Raw genomic sequence first — 14762 nt, 5'->3', positions numbered from 1 at the left:
ACAATAACCAGGTACATGTTGCACGCCTGTCAAATACAGAACGACCGCCTCATGTGCTGTCAGCGTTGTACTCTTTGCGATGTCCATAATGCCATATAGGACCAGTTCTACATACCACGAGAGAATGGCAGTGTGTTGATCCACGGTAGGTTGGCAATTTCTGCTGACCTTGGAATGCTTCGGGGTTGACGTGCTAGATTTAGTGCTACGGACAGCTCTTTTTCATTAGCATTTGAGTTCCTTTTGCCATGGGTTTCTCTCAAATGGCTACCACTTTCCCCTTTGCTTCCTTTTCTTTCTCTAGGTTATCCACCGATATATATAGATATATAACTCATTCATTCATCATCTACTTTCTATGTCAACGTTATCATCATTCGGTCCAAAAGGAGAAAAAAAGGAAGAAACCGAAGAGAAGAGAAAATGAATGAAAGCAAGAAAACGATGTAAACCACAGCCACAGAAACCCAAACCAAAATATATATTCCATTCGTCTGTTCGTATGTCGGCCGTGTACTCTAAAAGGTTCTTAGTGGTCAAGAGAGATGGGGGGAAAAAGGAAAGAAATTCGCGAACACCAAAAAAATATGACAGAGTACGATTGACAGGTTAAAAAAAATGAAGGTCACCTAGACAAACAATCCTATCACAAAAATGTCTTTTTTACCTTTGTTTTCTAAGGCAATGCAAGTTCATCATCATCATCGTCAACGTCGTCATCATTCCATCCCAACTGGTCATATATAGACTTCTCTGGCGTGGCGTCTGCTGTAACAATATCAGTATTGGCCATGGGATGGGTGCTGTGGTCGTCTCCAGGTGTAAACCCAGCAGCAGCAGCAACTGTGTTCTTTATGGGTGTCGTGAAAATTATGGCACCTTGGTTGCGTTTTACTTGGATCTCATTATGGCGGGAGAGAGATGGAGATATAATAGTTTCTGGGGGCTGGAGGTAGGAGGGAAATCCTGCGCGGGGCGGCGTTTCTTGGATCGAGGAAGTTACGTTATTGATATGTATAAAGGGAAGGTGATTATTAATTTTATTATTACTGTTGGTTCCGTCGTTGGTGTTACCGCAGTGGGCAAAGTTGGGATGTGATCTCGTTTTCCGCAATGTACTCGGCGACATTTCTTGTTGCTGCATGAATGCCCTACTCGTTTCCGGAAGCTTGGGGACTTTGAAGACTTTGAATAAATTGCCGGTTTGCCTGGGGAGCGGTGTCGAATCGAAGTCATTATCAGTCAATATCCCGCTGTTCGACGGGCCCGATGAGAGTCGTGTAGATGATCTTGTGGGCGTCTCGTGAATAGAGCTGTGACGGGCATGTTTGGAGCTGAAAGATTGACGTTTCGGGGGATGGCTCGGTCGCGTCGAAGACGATGGGATGAGTTGAATATCGTCAGATAAAGCGGCTGAAGGAACGAGTTTCTCATTCGATAAAGTCAGTGCCCGGCTCATGCGTGTTGAGCTGCCGCCAGTAACAGTATCAAAATCCTTTCTCCTCGACCCTCTAGGGGTAGCCATAACCTGTACCCCCTGGCCCAATGGGTTTCGGACGGGATGCTTTGATTTCCTTGTGTTACACATGGACGCTCGTTTCTCTACAGTATCGGCGAAGTCTTTCGCGACGAGTTCCCTGTTGGGTTTTCTCAAGGCGTTGATGGCTGCGTCGAGTTCTTTCTTCTGCTCTAGAAGCGAATTCATCCGCTTTAGTTTAACTTCGTGCTGCTTAGCGACGGCGTCAAGGTCAATCTCGCGATTATCCACACGTTTTGGCTTCTGGATACCTCCACGTGCACCTGAGATCGAAGATAGCAATGGTGGTTCGCTGTTTTCACGCTTTAACCCATCTAAACTTGGGGTAGTGTTGGAACGAGAGAGCGACGGTGCCCTGCTCTTTGAAGCCATTTTTTCATCAGTCAAAACACGTTGCAGCGTGCGTTGTTGCGATTTTTGGTTGTGGGATCGCTTCACCGAGGCTCCCGGCTGTGCAGATGAGCCTGATTTTGAGCGAGAAATCGCAGGTCGAGTCGGAGAAATAGCAATCAGTCCGCCCAGTTTTCGGCTGATGGTTTTACACTGATCAGGAAGACGACCAGCATAAAACGGAATGATGACCTCGGTACAAAAGTCACGAAGCTTATCATTCCCTGCTGTCTTACAGGTCGACTCACTCTTGCCGCCAGCTGATGTTGTGAGTATAGTGTCGTTGAAGCTCACAGCATGCCAAATGCATAGCCTATCTACGAGCAATTCAAGTAATGTATTTAAGTCCTGTTGTTTTCTCTCCTTTGTTCGCCTCTGGGGTTGGCTAGTCTGAGCCTCCGTCGTCGCTGGTAACACTTGGGTTGTTGTGCTGCTATATGAAGCTTCCAATGAAATTGTCTCGAGGATCAAGACAATCTGCAATTGAGTTTCTCGTAAACGTAAATCACTGGTTAGTCGTCTTATTTCCTCTTGCCTAGAAGTGTGCTGCGGAACGGATGTTTCAGACAGGTCTCTGTTTCTCCACCACCTCCTAACGAAATCGCTTTCTTCGGGATACAGTCCATTCTTTCCAAGTTTTGCTTTTTTGGCTTTCCGCATCCTTTGTTTCATTGTATTTGCCGGGATTTCATCATCAGACATTTCCATGAGGAAATTTTGTATCGCTTCTGGAAGAGAGTCTTTATACTTGAGATCCATCTTTTTCACAGGCAGTATGCACTCCCTGTAGAAATTCGACAGGTGTGTGGGCTTCATTGACAAATTTTCATTGGAAGATTGAAAGCTAGCCCGGGCCCGAGAAAGGGGTCCCTTCGCAAAATATGCCACGGAAGTCTAGAAAGAGTGAGTAGATTGACACATATACTATTAATAAGATAAGAGGATAGCGGGAATGAAATACCTTTGAAACATATAACGCCTCCAGATACTGCGATCTGAGGTTATCAAAAAGCTCCTGGGGGGATTGAGTAACTTTCGCTTCCGTAGGTTCACACGGCCCAACGCCAATTGCCTCCTCAGGCTGTGTATCGGGTTGAATATCCTTGTTAGTCACTTGCAGAAGACTGATATGAGGAGCGCCTGCTTCTGAACGAACTGTATCCCTCCGGTCAACCTGTTCGTCATGTGCAATGGAAAGTCCAGAAACAGAACTCAACCCACTCGTCTCAAGACTAAGACTGTGTGCCCCCCTTTTCCCGCACAGCTTCGGTCCAAATGCAAGCGCCACATTTTCCATAATAGCCTTCCGCGGCCTGGAATATGCAAAGAATCCAGCAGCTGGATCATAAATCGTCGCCTTCTCCAACCAATCACCCTCTTTCTCGCCCCGACCACCACCGTAGACATTAACATCACCGACTACCTCCTCGCCCGCTCCTTTCGCAGCCGCAACCATCAAATCTCTCTCTAGTACCCAACTCCCCAGCGCACATATGGCATATACCCCCTTCTTAACTCTCTCCACAACATACAATTCCTCCTCTCCCTTCCCCTGAACCTCCCCATCCTCTACAGCAAGCCGCGCCGCTAAAACGACAGGCCCGCATCTTCGCTGCTGCTGCTGCTGATGATGCAAATCCAATTCCAGGGCCGAAATGTTCGCGACGAACAATCTACCAGATTGTATGCGTTTCGCAGACGCCGGACAGGGATCGAGCCATGATAATGGCAATTGAGATCTGGGGAGGAGGGCAATTGGGATCAACTTTATGTTGTCTTGTGGTAGCGGCAGTGGCAGTGATTGCGGGGTGTGATGATGGTGCTGTTTGTTAATTTTACTTATGTGAGCTTGATATTTGCAAAGTCTATATATATATATTTTAAAAAAAAGGTCGCAGCACGCAGCAGGCAAACAGCCTGGAACCGGGCGGGATCTGAGGGATCGTAGGGGGGGGTGTGGTGATTCGACGGAAGGGTTGGGAAAGGGAACAAGAACAATACTTACCCGTATCGTAAACGCAGAACTAACGAAGGCCGCTCTCGTCGTCTCCGTCTTTGAAACAACGCTACATCCATCATGGGATATTTTTCTCCGTTTCAGTAATTGCGGTGTTTGTGCCTCCTCTTTTCTCTCCTTCTCCTGCGTCTTGAGCGAGTTCAATAAGGTCGGAGATGCCGGTTCAAGCACAGCAGTAGCAGCAGGGCGGGAATGCGATGATGCCATTCCAGTTTCGACGCGTCCACGTCTTGGTGGACATAATTAGTTGTGTTTTAGATGTGTATGCGTATGATTCCGTCTCTGCTTTTTATATACAGGCAATGGTTAAAAGATGTAAAAATGGATATTCAGGGACGGAGTAGGAATATAGTGTCATCTGAAACTCGTATGAAGTCACGCTCCATCGCGTTCACCGTGCCGCCAGACGCGTCACGTGGTTTTATCCGGAGCCTTCCAAGGTTAGCTGGTTGTATTTGGTTGCTATACGCTGTGCAGTCTGTGCTAGGAAGCCTAGGCTCCGTTCTATTGCTTCTATTGCTCAGGTGGTTTACATACTTTTCTTAATTGTACAAGAGTTTTCATAACTTGCTCCATCATATTTCTTTTGACACATCTAACTATGATTTTAACGGGCAAGTATGAACATAGCACATGCGTGTGTGTGTGGGTGTTCCAGTCAGATTACAAACAGGTACTGTTGTCCTATACAACAACACAGGGGGTTTAACCACCCCTTGCGATAAACCGAGAATTGACCCACCGATTCCAGTGAGGGCTTTAAAATTAAAGCAGCTCAAACCTGGACCCTAGCAAGTCATTCCACCTAGGAAAAAAGATATAGTAAATTTTGGGGAATAGATCAAAGCTGAAAAGAAAACACAACATCGTGTCCCTGTCTCTATATCTTTGCCTGGTGGAGAAAAAGATGTTGAAGACTTTTACTCCGCAAACGCCCTTTGATGAATAAACCGTGAAAACGAAATCATTAATTGGTATCATATGTTGAATTGTTCTTCCAAAGCCTTCTTCGCAGATATGTGAGGCTCGATATGCCAAAAGTCATGCAAGATAGAATAAATCTCAACTGGAGGAGGGGAAGTAATGGACAAGGAAAAAGAGTATTTTGTTTAGTCTATGTGGGCGCTTTGAGTTGTTGAAAACAAAGCAAAATCGTCGGAGTCATGATGAATCGTCCCGCTTATGCGAGAAAGAAAGCAGGTGTAAACAGCGGACATCTAGAATTTAAGGGTCTTGGGTTTCTCCCATGAAAAGTTCTGGTTGGTGAAATGGCCGTATTTAGCGGTTTGGAAGTAGATGGGCTTGGCCAAGTCGAGTTCCTGAACAATGACACCGGGTCGTAGATCGAAGTTGTTCCGGATGATTTGGACCAATTCCTCTGAAGATTTTGAGGATGTACCGTATGTTTCGACGTATATCGAGAGGGGTTCTGCAATACCAATAGCGTATGAAAGCTGGACAAGAGCGCGACGGGCGAGACCTGCGTGAACGAGCGATTTGGCGATCCATCGTGCAACGTAGGCAGCAGAACGATCGACCTTGGAATAGTCCTTGCCAGAGAAGGCACCACCGCCGTGGGCACCCCAGCCTCCATAGGTATCGACGATAATTTTCCGGCCGGTAAGACCGGCATCCCCCTGGGGCCCACCGATGATGAATAGACCTGAGGGTTGGATATGGTAGATAGTGCGGTCGTCGAGGAGGTTCGCTGGGATGGTTTTCTTGACAATCTGCTCCAGGATTTGCTTTTTCACATCCGCCGTGCTGATGACTTCGCTGTGTTGAGCGCTTATGACGACTGTGTCTACACGGAGGGGCTTAACAGCGCCATTATCGTGAGCGTATTCGACAGTGACTTGGGTCTTGGTGTCAGGTCGGAGCCAGGGAAGAGTGCCATCAACACGAGCATCCCTCAAGGCCTTGTTAAGTTTGTGGGCTAGCTGGATTGTCAAGGGCAATAATTCAGGAGTTTCATCGGTGGCATATCCAAACATGATACCCTGGTCGCCAGCGCCCAGTTTCTCTAGAGCCTCTTCGTAGTGGAGGCCCTGAGCGATATCTGGCGATTGTTGCTCAATGGCAACGAGGACGTTGCAGGTTTTGTAATCGAAGCCCTTAGAAGAATCATCGTAGCCGATGTCTTTGATGGCATTCCGGATAACTTTCTGGTAATCAAGGTGGGCCTTGGTGGTAATTTCACCGAAAACCATAATCATACCTGAAAAAAGAGTGTTAATTTTGACAAACACTGGTTCAGCTGACTGGTTTTAAATCAATGGAACATACCGGTTTTGGTGGCTGTTTCACAGGCGACCTGTTTGAACCATGTTAGAAAAAATTTGCCCCGATGGTTTTTCCCCGCCTCGCATGGAGGGGTAGTACCTTGGACATTGGATCCTCAGCGAGACAGGCATCGAGAACAGCATCAGAGACCTGGTCACTACGAAAGCGTCAATGGATGAATCATAAATGAAAGATGCGATAAATAGCATACTCACGCAATCTTGTCTGGGTGGCCCTCACCCACGGCTTCTGAAGTGAACAAAAAAGTTCCCTTGGGAACGCCGTTATGAATACTACCCATTGTGGAGGGGTTGGAGGGAATGGAAGGTTAGGAGTAGTTAGGTAGACTAGGGAATAGAATACTTATACAACGAGGCCCGCAGTGGATAGGGAATATGAACGAGACGAAGGCCAGAAAGGGGTGAGATGGGAAGGAAGAAGAGAAAAAGCTGAAGGGAGAAGAATCCCAAATTTGGGGTCGAGTGCCAAGAAATGGTGCAATCCGCCCTATTAGGAAAGCGGTGTATCTTGGAAGAATAAACATTATTTTCTATTGTTTCTCGTTCGGCCAGCAAGAATTGTAAACAAACATAGGTGCTACAACAATACTGTGACAACTGTTCCGATGCAGAATATCAGGATAAGATACGATGTTGTCTTGTAGGGTTATATATCTGGAATTAGCATGATGATAACCTTCGTCACAGTGTCCGGCTCCTAGTCTTACCATCGATGCCCCCATCTTATCTACTCGTACCTCTCATTTTGGTATAGACACCTGCAGCAAAAAAGACACCCTTCACAATGTCGAAATTCGGTGTCCTCGTAATGGGCCCAGCTGGCGCCGGCAAAACAACCTTTTGCACCGCTCTGATCCAACACCTCCAAACCACCCGCCGCAGCTGCTTCTATGTCAACCTCGACCCAGCCGCCGAATCCTTCTCCTACGAACCAGACCTCGACATCCGCGAACTAATAACCCTTGAAGACGTAATGGAAGAACTAGGTCTAGGTCCCAACGGTGGCCTAATGTACTGCTTCGAATTCCTGCTCCAGAACCTCGATTTCCTAACCGAGGCCCTCGACCCGCTCACTGACGAGTACCTGATCATCTTCGACATGCCAGGCCAGATCGAGTTGTACACACACGTCCCGCTACTTCCGTCTCTAATACAACATTTGTCCCGCGCGGGGCCGTTGAATATTTCGCTCTGCGCTGCTTATCTATTGGAGAGCACCTTTGTCATCGATCGCGCCAAGTTCTTCGCAGGGGCATTGAGTGCCATGTCCGCTATGATCATGTTGGAGATGCCGCATGTGAATATCCTGAGCAAGATGGACCAGGTCAAAGGGGTGATTGGGAAGAAGGAGTTGAAGCGCTTCACAGCTGTAGACGTTCAATTGCTGTATGAGGAGAATGAGGGAGGAGGTGGAGGTGGAGGTGGGAACACATATGGAGACGAAGAAATGACAACTACCACAGTGGAAGAACCCACATCTACAAATTCATTATTGAGCGGTGGTTCGTTTAAGCGGCTCAATCGGGCAGTTGGTCAGTTGCTTGACGACTTCAGTATGGTGTCATTTTTGAAGTTAGATGTTCAAGATGAGGATAGCATTGGTAGTGTGTTGAGTTATATCGATGATGCGATACAATTCCACGAAGCGCAGGAACCTAGGGAGCCTGCTGATGAGCTGGAGGGGGATTTTGAGTGAGCAAGTGGGGACAGATGGCCTTGAGCAATGTCCATACAACAGACTTTTATATGACCCCTCTGCAATTCTCCCACGTTTATGGCCCAGGAGAGAGGGGCGCGCGGGTTTCCAGACTATCGACGGTTGAATTCGATGTGTGTTCCCATCCCAGTATCTACTTTGTACGACCGCTTCTACGGAGGATATCGTCAATACCTCTAGCAACGATGCCACGATGATATAACTTTAACATGAGGGACGAATTGAGCGCCGGCAACAGTAAGAATCGGCCAATATCAAAAACTTGCGGATTTGGCTTGGAAAAGAGCCATCTGCACTATGAGTCTAATGAATCCAACAAAATCATGTATATAATGGAAGAATATGATGACACTGAATCATAGAAATCAGTCTTTGCAGCGCCTCATCAAGAATCCAAATCCAACTTCCAATAGAAGTAAAAATGAATTTCTCCCTCCCCTCCCCAACCTAAACGTGTGCAAAAGCGTACGAGGATAGTGAATAGACCGAGATAGAACTCAGAACCCGCGAAAACATGCTCTGTATCTCCTCAACAAGAGGAGAATCATTTCACCCATGGACCAACCCAATCGCTACTTCTTCCGCCCACCGAAACCCACTCCGTCAAACCGAATCCCAGCCCGTCCTCTTCTGCGCCTGAGCCCATCGCGCGCCCCCATAGATTGGCGGGACCCGTTCCCGACCGGGTCTCCGTCCCTCTCCACCGCTCGCCCACAGCTCCTCCACAAACCCCTGAAACAACCCCAACAACCACCCCGCCTCTCTGGCAGCCCTCTCCCACCCAACAACATACACGTAATACGCGGCCCCTACCACGGATCCCCAGAACACGAGCCGAAACACCAACATGACCCAGAACGTGATGATGCGGCGCGCATAATCGAGGACTCTGAGCGAGATGAAGAGGATGAGGACGAGGATGAGAAGGGAGGTGAGGTCAGGTGGGGAGCTCAGGAGGGTTTGGAGCGGGGCGAGGAGGTAGGGTTGAAGATATTGTCGGGAGATGGAGTGGAGGTGTGTGGAGAAGATGGAATAGTAGGAGAGCACTTGTAGAGAGAGGGAGGAGGGGATGTATGTGTCCACATTTTGGAGGGCCGAGATTAGGTATTCTGTTTTAGATTTTTTGGGTGCATTCGTGGTTATTGTTAGTTGTAGTTATTTGAAAGGTAGGTCCACTCAAAATGCGGGTTGTGTAGAGGAGTGTATTCCAACGCACCTTGTATCCCTTCCATGATGACAGATACGATTATGTCGTATTGGTATGTGGCGGGCTAAATAGATGTGAAAATTGAGATCGAACCGTAGTCTTTATTTTTTATTTTGTTCTTCCAGATGTGCAGGCGTTTTCCAGCGCAGCCTGTTGAAATAGTGGGGGGCCGGGATCTATTTTGCGCGTGATATATAAATACATATATGACTCCGACGGCAACTTGGTGATCCTTTCAAAGACCTTTGGAAGTATTCGAAGAGCGCGATAGACTTCGTGCGGGCGGTCCACGCAGTTTTGCAGTTGCGACTTGAAGGTAAATTCCTTAAAATCTACCAGCGAGGGCACGGTAGAAACAGAAGCTGATGATCCTGCCAATGTGGCGATTTAACGCCAAGAAGATCTTGAGATCTGGAACGTGCTAGAAAGGAGAAGGTAGATGGCAATAGAATGAAAAGGGCATTAATTTTAGCAGTTAGAGATGGCCAACATGCATCCAATGCTGTCCCTTCGGCGGAGGAATAGGAGGTAGGAGGGAAAACGCGACCAGGAAGAATTGGACGCGTGCAAACAGGAACAAACAGTTTTCCAGAACTTGAAAAGTTCTGATTTTAACCACCAAGTTCAACACCAGTGAAGTGAGTAGATGAATTCCTTTACCTTTTTTCTCCGCAGGCATATCTGTTTATCTATCCATGTAGGCTCTGGATAATTTTCATTACAGTAAGTAGATCCTCTGAAGCCTCGTCTGTCATCATAGTTAAAACTTCATCCGAAGTAAAAACATCTAAATATATAAAGAGTAGAGAAACACCATGCTGCTCATAACCCGCCATATTCACATAAAAATAAACATAAAAAATCGAAATATCAAGGGATATATATATATATTTATCTATACACCTCTCACTCACCACCCAAATGATTCCTCAAAGTACTCCACATCCCTATACCCCTGCTTCAAAACTGCATGGACGGCCATCCGAGCTTCGTCCGCCATCTCCGCCGGTCCACAGACCAAAACTGCCGTCCTCACACGCGTCCTTTGATCGCCAGCCTCCCGTACACTGGCCATGATTATATTCCCTATATCTGGCCTTCCGGGCTGGATATCAATCATCGGGAACGTAGGACAATCACTGTATATAGCGGCCTTGTTATCTATGCCATCAAACGATGGCAGGAGAGCCGTGCCCTCGTCCGTCATATTTTGCTGGGATCGCAAGTCTATGCTGTAGGAGGGACGATATGTTTGCGATTGTGATGAGGCGGTGTAGTAGAATTGAGTGGTTATATCTGCTCTCCTGAGGGCTGGGCCAAGTTCGCGGGTTGCTACCTCATGGATAAATGCGGCTTGTCGTGTGGTCCACACAAATGTGATATTACTCGTTCTAGTGCGCGGAGGATCTATGGGGAGATGTGGTTCCAGGAGACTCGTTGAAGAGGAGGGCGAGGAGGGGAGGCGGGAAGATACCGATGACTGTGCTATGAGTATAGTATCATGGGAGGGCATTGATCCTGTGCGCCGCAAATGCTCCTCGATATGTGGAAGGGCAGCTGCAATACCAGTGCCTCCAGCGATGAGGATGACGTTTTCGAAGGTATGGAGTTCGATTGCACAGTAATATGGTCCTTCTATCAGGAAACTCGTCGTTAATGACTGTTTTGGCGATTTGAGGCACTCAGATCGGAGACGTTTAGTCCAGCCATTAAAAGGCCGTATCCAGAACACAAGTTTGTATTGTGCGTCAGTGAGGTCCCCCGTAATGTTCTTCTTGAACGCTATTGGGGTGCCAGTTCCGGATTGTACCGAAGTGCTCGCGGAAGATAAAACGCTGCTCTCGGCGGAAGGGTAATGTTCGACATAATTACCCAGAACTGTCCAACTGCCAGCAGTGAGAGGGTGGCTTTCATATCCTTGCCATCGCACTGGTTGGTAGATGTAATAATGGTGGCCTGGTTTGGGATGTAAGTTGCAAGATCCGGGCGTAATCTCCAGCTTGATGATGTCCGATGCTTCACTGTACGATACCACACTCTTTGTGTACGCAATCGATTTCTTGTGGAGGCGCAGATGAAGATTGCAAGATGTTAATCTCGCGAGACGGGCAAATCTCTCTAAAGCCCATATAACGACGACCGGCCACAGGTACCGGTCATACAGATTGAACTTGCCCTTGAAGATGCTTGTGTGCCTTCACGATCATAGTCAGTGTCTTACTTGATAGTTTTGACATATTGAGACGTGGTTAATGAAAGGGGCATTGAATTACATAAACAGCCCGCAAATAATAACAAGTGAGAAGGTGATATGAATGATGAGGAATATTTCGTAGTAATTCCGTCGTAACCAAATCGATGAAGATACAAGTAGCAATGACATGCACACAGTCCCCTATCAGAATTCCAATATCAGCTTTCGGAGTTCGGTTCAAGAGTTTACTCAAAGACTTTAAGGGAAAGGATACAGAAACTTACAATGACACCCATATACCACCATGGTGAGGGCCAATATAAGGAATATGATCCATCTGTTTTAAGGCACAGAAGAAATTACCAAGTCAACAAAGAGCTTCCAGCTAAATCCATGGATGTGGTAAATTCTCTGACCTTCCAATGTGAGCACCGTATATCCAATTGAATGGATAATAGCCTGGATTGTAGCCACCCTGGCAATTGCCCGGTGGAAAATATTGAACGTCGCGAAGCTCCATCCCGTCGCCCATAGGAATGGATTGTTGCGGGAGCCGAAGAGCCAAAGAAGAGACAAGTTCGCATATGCCATTACGCCAGTTCTATCTGATACATATCGAAATGCTTGAGTGAATATATCGTCCCAGCTAAGAAATTCGAGATGCGTTATTAGCTGGCATAGAGCGATCGGGCCGATTTCGTAACTCACAATAGATTTCCTCTGAAAACGTCATGCCCAACACAGGTAAAAATGAGACTGAGAACGTAAAATAGAACTACCACAATTGCTACGGCACGTGTGGGAATGGCGCACCAGTAAAGTAGTCGTTGGTGGTGAGTTCCGAACGCCGCTGGGATAATGAAATAGGTTCTAATCCAGTGTTGCATCCGTCTGGAAGGGGGGAATAGGAGAGAGCTTCGATAATCGATAATTGAAGCGTGGCCTTCGGGATCACGTCTTATACCGCGCCACTGTGCGCCAGAAAAGTAGCTGGAGAGTCGATTCAGTATCCCTGATAGGAGCACGATACCCCAAAACCAATAGGAAAAATATCTTTATCCGCGATGTCAATAATTAAAGAGACAATTTCAAGGAGGAGGTTTTTGGCTGCTTACCCAAATGCATGATGCGCCCACATTTCGAACTCCCAAGCCCGCTGTCCACCACGTCTTGAACGTCAGCATCTATAACTATCAAATAGAAAAACACCCTCCATCAAGTCCTATTCGTAAAAGAATCACCGCAAGTCCTCAGAAACACCCAAAAGAACACAACGAAAGGATGACCGACTAACATTCGTCCTAACTACCCTCCAATACCAATCGCGCGAAACCACCACTACCTCATCCAGCTCCACACTCCTCGATACCTCTCCATACTCCACCACCCGCAAGCTACTAAGGTACCGCTCCGTCAGCTCTGGTTGAACAGTATCATACGGAATCCTTTGCAGCCCATCCTTTCTACAGTCGTCGTCGAGGACCTCCAACCCATCTTCGATCTCCGTCGATGAGCAATACAACGTCGCTGCAGCATATATGGAGTAAGTGCGCAGCTTGTTGGTGCATGCATCTGATTTCTGGGGTGTGGATAATGAGCCTGTGAACGAGAGGCGAGATACGGCTTCGGCGATGGAGAGGATGCAACGAGTAGACTCTATGTCTGAGGCTAGCAAAAAGCTGGGTACCAGGAGTATGAGGAGAGGGGTGAGGAGCCGCTGGATGTACATTGTTTGTTCTCAGCTGCCTTATTTATAGTTTGCCACGGCGTGTTATTTGGATAGACGATTCTCCCAATTATTATGATCACGAGCATACGACAAAGAAGTTTCGAATGATGTGGAGCATATTGTCAAGAATCACAGAAGCTTTCAGTAGGGACATTTGAACGGGAGCAGAAAACGAGAGAAAAAGAATCCCAGCACCAGGAACTTGAGGAAGTCAAGGGTGGATGTCTTGTGAGAAATAATCAACTCCCCCCACAAATCAAAATCAAACTTAGAAAGGGAAAGGAAAAAGCGAGAAGAACGCAAGAAAGGGAAAAAGAAGACCATTCCCTTGCGCCCTCGCTTTCCGTCTCTGGAAGATGAGGAAAATTGTAAGATCGGGCGGAATCAGCTAACCCGGAAGGACGGACCAGATCAGATAAGAAAAAATAGCCGGAGGGGCGAGCAAAGGAAAGGAAACGGAGAAAAAGCAGCCAGTCGCCGCCCACATGACATGAATTATGGCTTGATTAGTGTGAAGACGCGAATTAAACCTGGCCGTGGCATTCCTAGCCAGCCCCCCCAGGCCTTGTTGGAATCATCATTATCATCGGTCAGCGGGAGGAGCAGCTTGAAATCCACGGTTCAAAGGGATTCAGCAATTCAGCCAACAGCATATCCCGCAGCCACATTGTGGTATTGTTCCTCTCTTCCCAAGCCCGGTTTATCGAGGTTGATGTATGTACTGTACTTGGCCCTTTCGTGGCAGTCATCCTCAAAAGGAATGGGACGCAAAAGGTTGGGCCCTGCACTAGCGCCATCAGATAACTTTAATACATGCTTGATCCAATGGTACGGCGGATCTGATAAAGGGTGAGGCAAAACCCTCCCTCCCCCCGAAAATTAACAGAAGAGCGGGACTATTCTCAAGTGAAAACAACCCTAAAAATGTGTGTGTGTGTGTGTGAGTGAGAAAGAGGGGTGAAATAAAGCAAAAGGAAGAGGAAGAAGGAAAACATACCATGCCATGACCGAAAAAAAAGCTAATTCTATCCGATCTTGCCGCTTTCCCTTTCCCTAGTATGTGTATGCAAAACGGGGCTATAGCGCTCCAGCCATCGATTCCCCAGGCACTATGGCGGAGTGGTTAACGCGATGCCCTGCTATTTTACATCCCAAATCGCAGAAAATTATCCTTTCCGTTGGGTTAGGTTTAGTTAAGGCATTTCCTTCGGGAGCGCAGGTTCGAATCCTGCTGGTGTCGGCTTTCTATTTCTATTTCTTTTTTTTCCTTTTCCTTCTTCTTCTGTTTCATTGAGAATAAATAAATAATAAATAAAATGAAAGAAGTTTTATATAAACTCCTAACCTCACTTTCTCTTTTCTTTCTTTCTCTCTCTCTCGTCTGTCACAAAGGAAGGACCCTTGCGGACTCCCCCTGAACAAAACGTAGACAACTCCCTCCTGCATACTCTGACCAAGTCCAACAAACTCTATATTTTAGGCGGGTATAATTGGAAAATGGAAAGGAGGACAGTGGGGAAAATTAAGAGGGAGAGGGGAAAGGATTACAACGTCCCCCAAAAGTAAATGAAATGGAGATAGATAAGAGAAAGAGCGATAAAATCTCAGAAAGACGAATGACCTTGTATCATCAATCAGTCAAAATATTACACCACCTAGGAAGAAGAG

At 47.0% G+C, this 14762-nt stretch overlaps 5 protein-coding genes and 1 non-coding gene across 6 annotated transcripts; 3 read left to right on the top strand and 3 right to left on the bottom strand.

Annotated features, from left to right (window-relative positions):
* Nucleotides 1-319: 319 nt before the first annotated feature.
* Nucleotides 320-4151, bottom strand: HCBG_03205 (uncharacterized protein; the record flags this gene model as incomplete). The annotated part of the gene is made up of 4 exons (XM_045430254.1): nt 320-2821; nt 2889-3008; nt 3084-3749; nt 3933-4151. The coding sequence occupies 4 exons, from the start codon at nt 4149-4151 to the stop codon at nt 677-679; spliced, it is 3150 nt and encodes a 1049-aa protein (XP_045288397.1).
* Nucleotides 4152-4499: 348 nt separating this feature from the next.
* Nucleotides 4500-6553, bottom strand: HCBG_03204 (S-adenosylmethionine synthetase; the record flags this gene model as incomplete). The annotated part of the gene is made up of 4 exons (XM_045430253.1): nt 4500-6162; nt 6231-6258; nt 6327-6384; nt 6443-6553. 4 exons carry the CDS (start codon nt 6526-6528, stop codon nt 5162-5164), a joined length of 1173 nt encoding a protein of 390 aa, XP_045288396.1.
* A 289-nt stretch (nt 6554-6842) lies between these two features.
* Nucleotides 6843-8403, top strand: HCBG_03203 (transcription factor Fet5; the record flags this gene model as incomplete). Its single annotated transcript, XM_045430252.1, has 1 exon — nt 6843-8403. One exon carries the CDS (start codon nt 7032-7034, stop codon nt 7941-7943), a length of 912 nt encoding a protein of 303 aa, XP_045288395.1.
* A 116-nt stretch (nt 8404-8519) lies between these two features.
* On the top strand, nt 8520-9017 carry HCBG_03202 (uncharacterized protein; the record flags this gene model as incomplete). Its single annotated transcript, XM_045430251.1, has 1 exon — nt 8520-9017. One exon carries the CDS (start codon nt 8520-8522, stop codon nt 9015-9017), a length of 498 nt encoding a protein of 165 aa, XP_045288394.1.
* Nucleotides 9018-9923: 906 nt separating this feature from the next.
* HCBG_03201 (ferric-chelate reductase) lies at nt 9924-13094 on the bottom strand (the record flags this gene model as incomplete). The annotated part of the gene is made up of 6 exons (XM_045430250.1): nt 9924-11366; nt 11650-11702; nt 11729-12011; nt 12179-12355; nt 12481-12521; nt 12660-13094. The coding sequence occupies 6 exons, from the start codon at nt 13092-13094 to the stop codon at nt 10082-10084; spliced, it is 2274 nt and encodes a 757-aa protein (XP_045288393.1).
* A 1105-nt stretch (nt 13095-14199) lies between these two features.
* Nucleotides 14200-14334, top strand: HCBG_11017. The gene has a single exon. It is a non-coding gene; the product is annotated as a tRNA-Ser (tRNA).
* The last annotated feature ends 428 nt before the right edge of the window (nt 14335-14762 follow it).

Source organism: Histoplasma capsulatum (assembly GCF_000150115.1).
Source record: "Histoplasma capsulatum G186AR genomic scaffold supercont2.4, whole genome shotgun sequence".
Lineage (NCBI taxonomy): Eukaryota > Fungi > Ascomycota > Eurotiomycetes > Onygenales > Ajellomycetaceae > Histoplasma > Histoplasma capsulatum.
The sequence above is the reverse complement of the archived record's forward strand: the minus strand, read 5'-3'. Positions and strand labels throughout refer to the sequence as shown.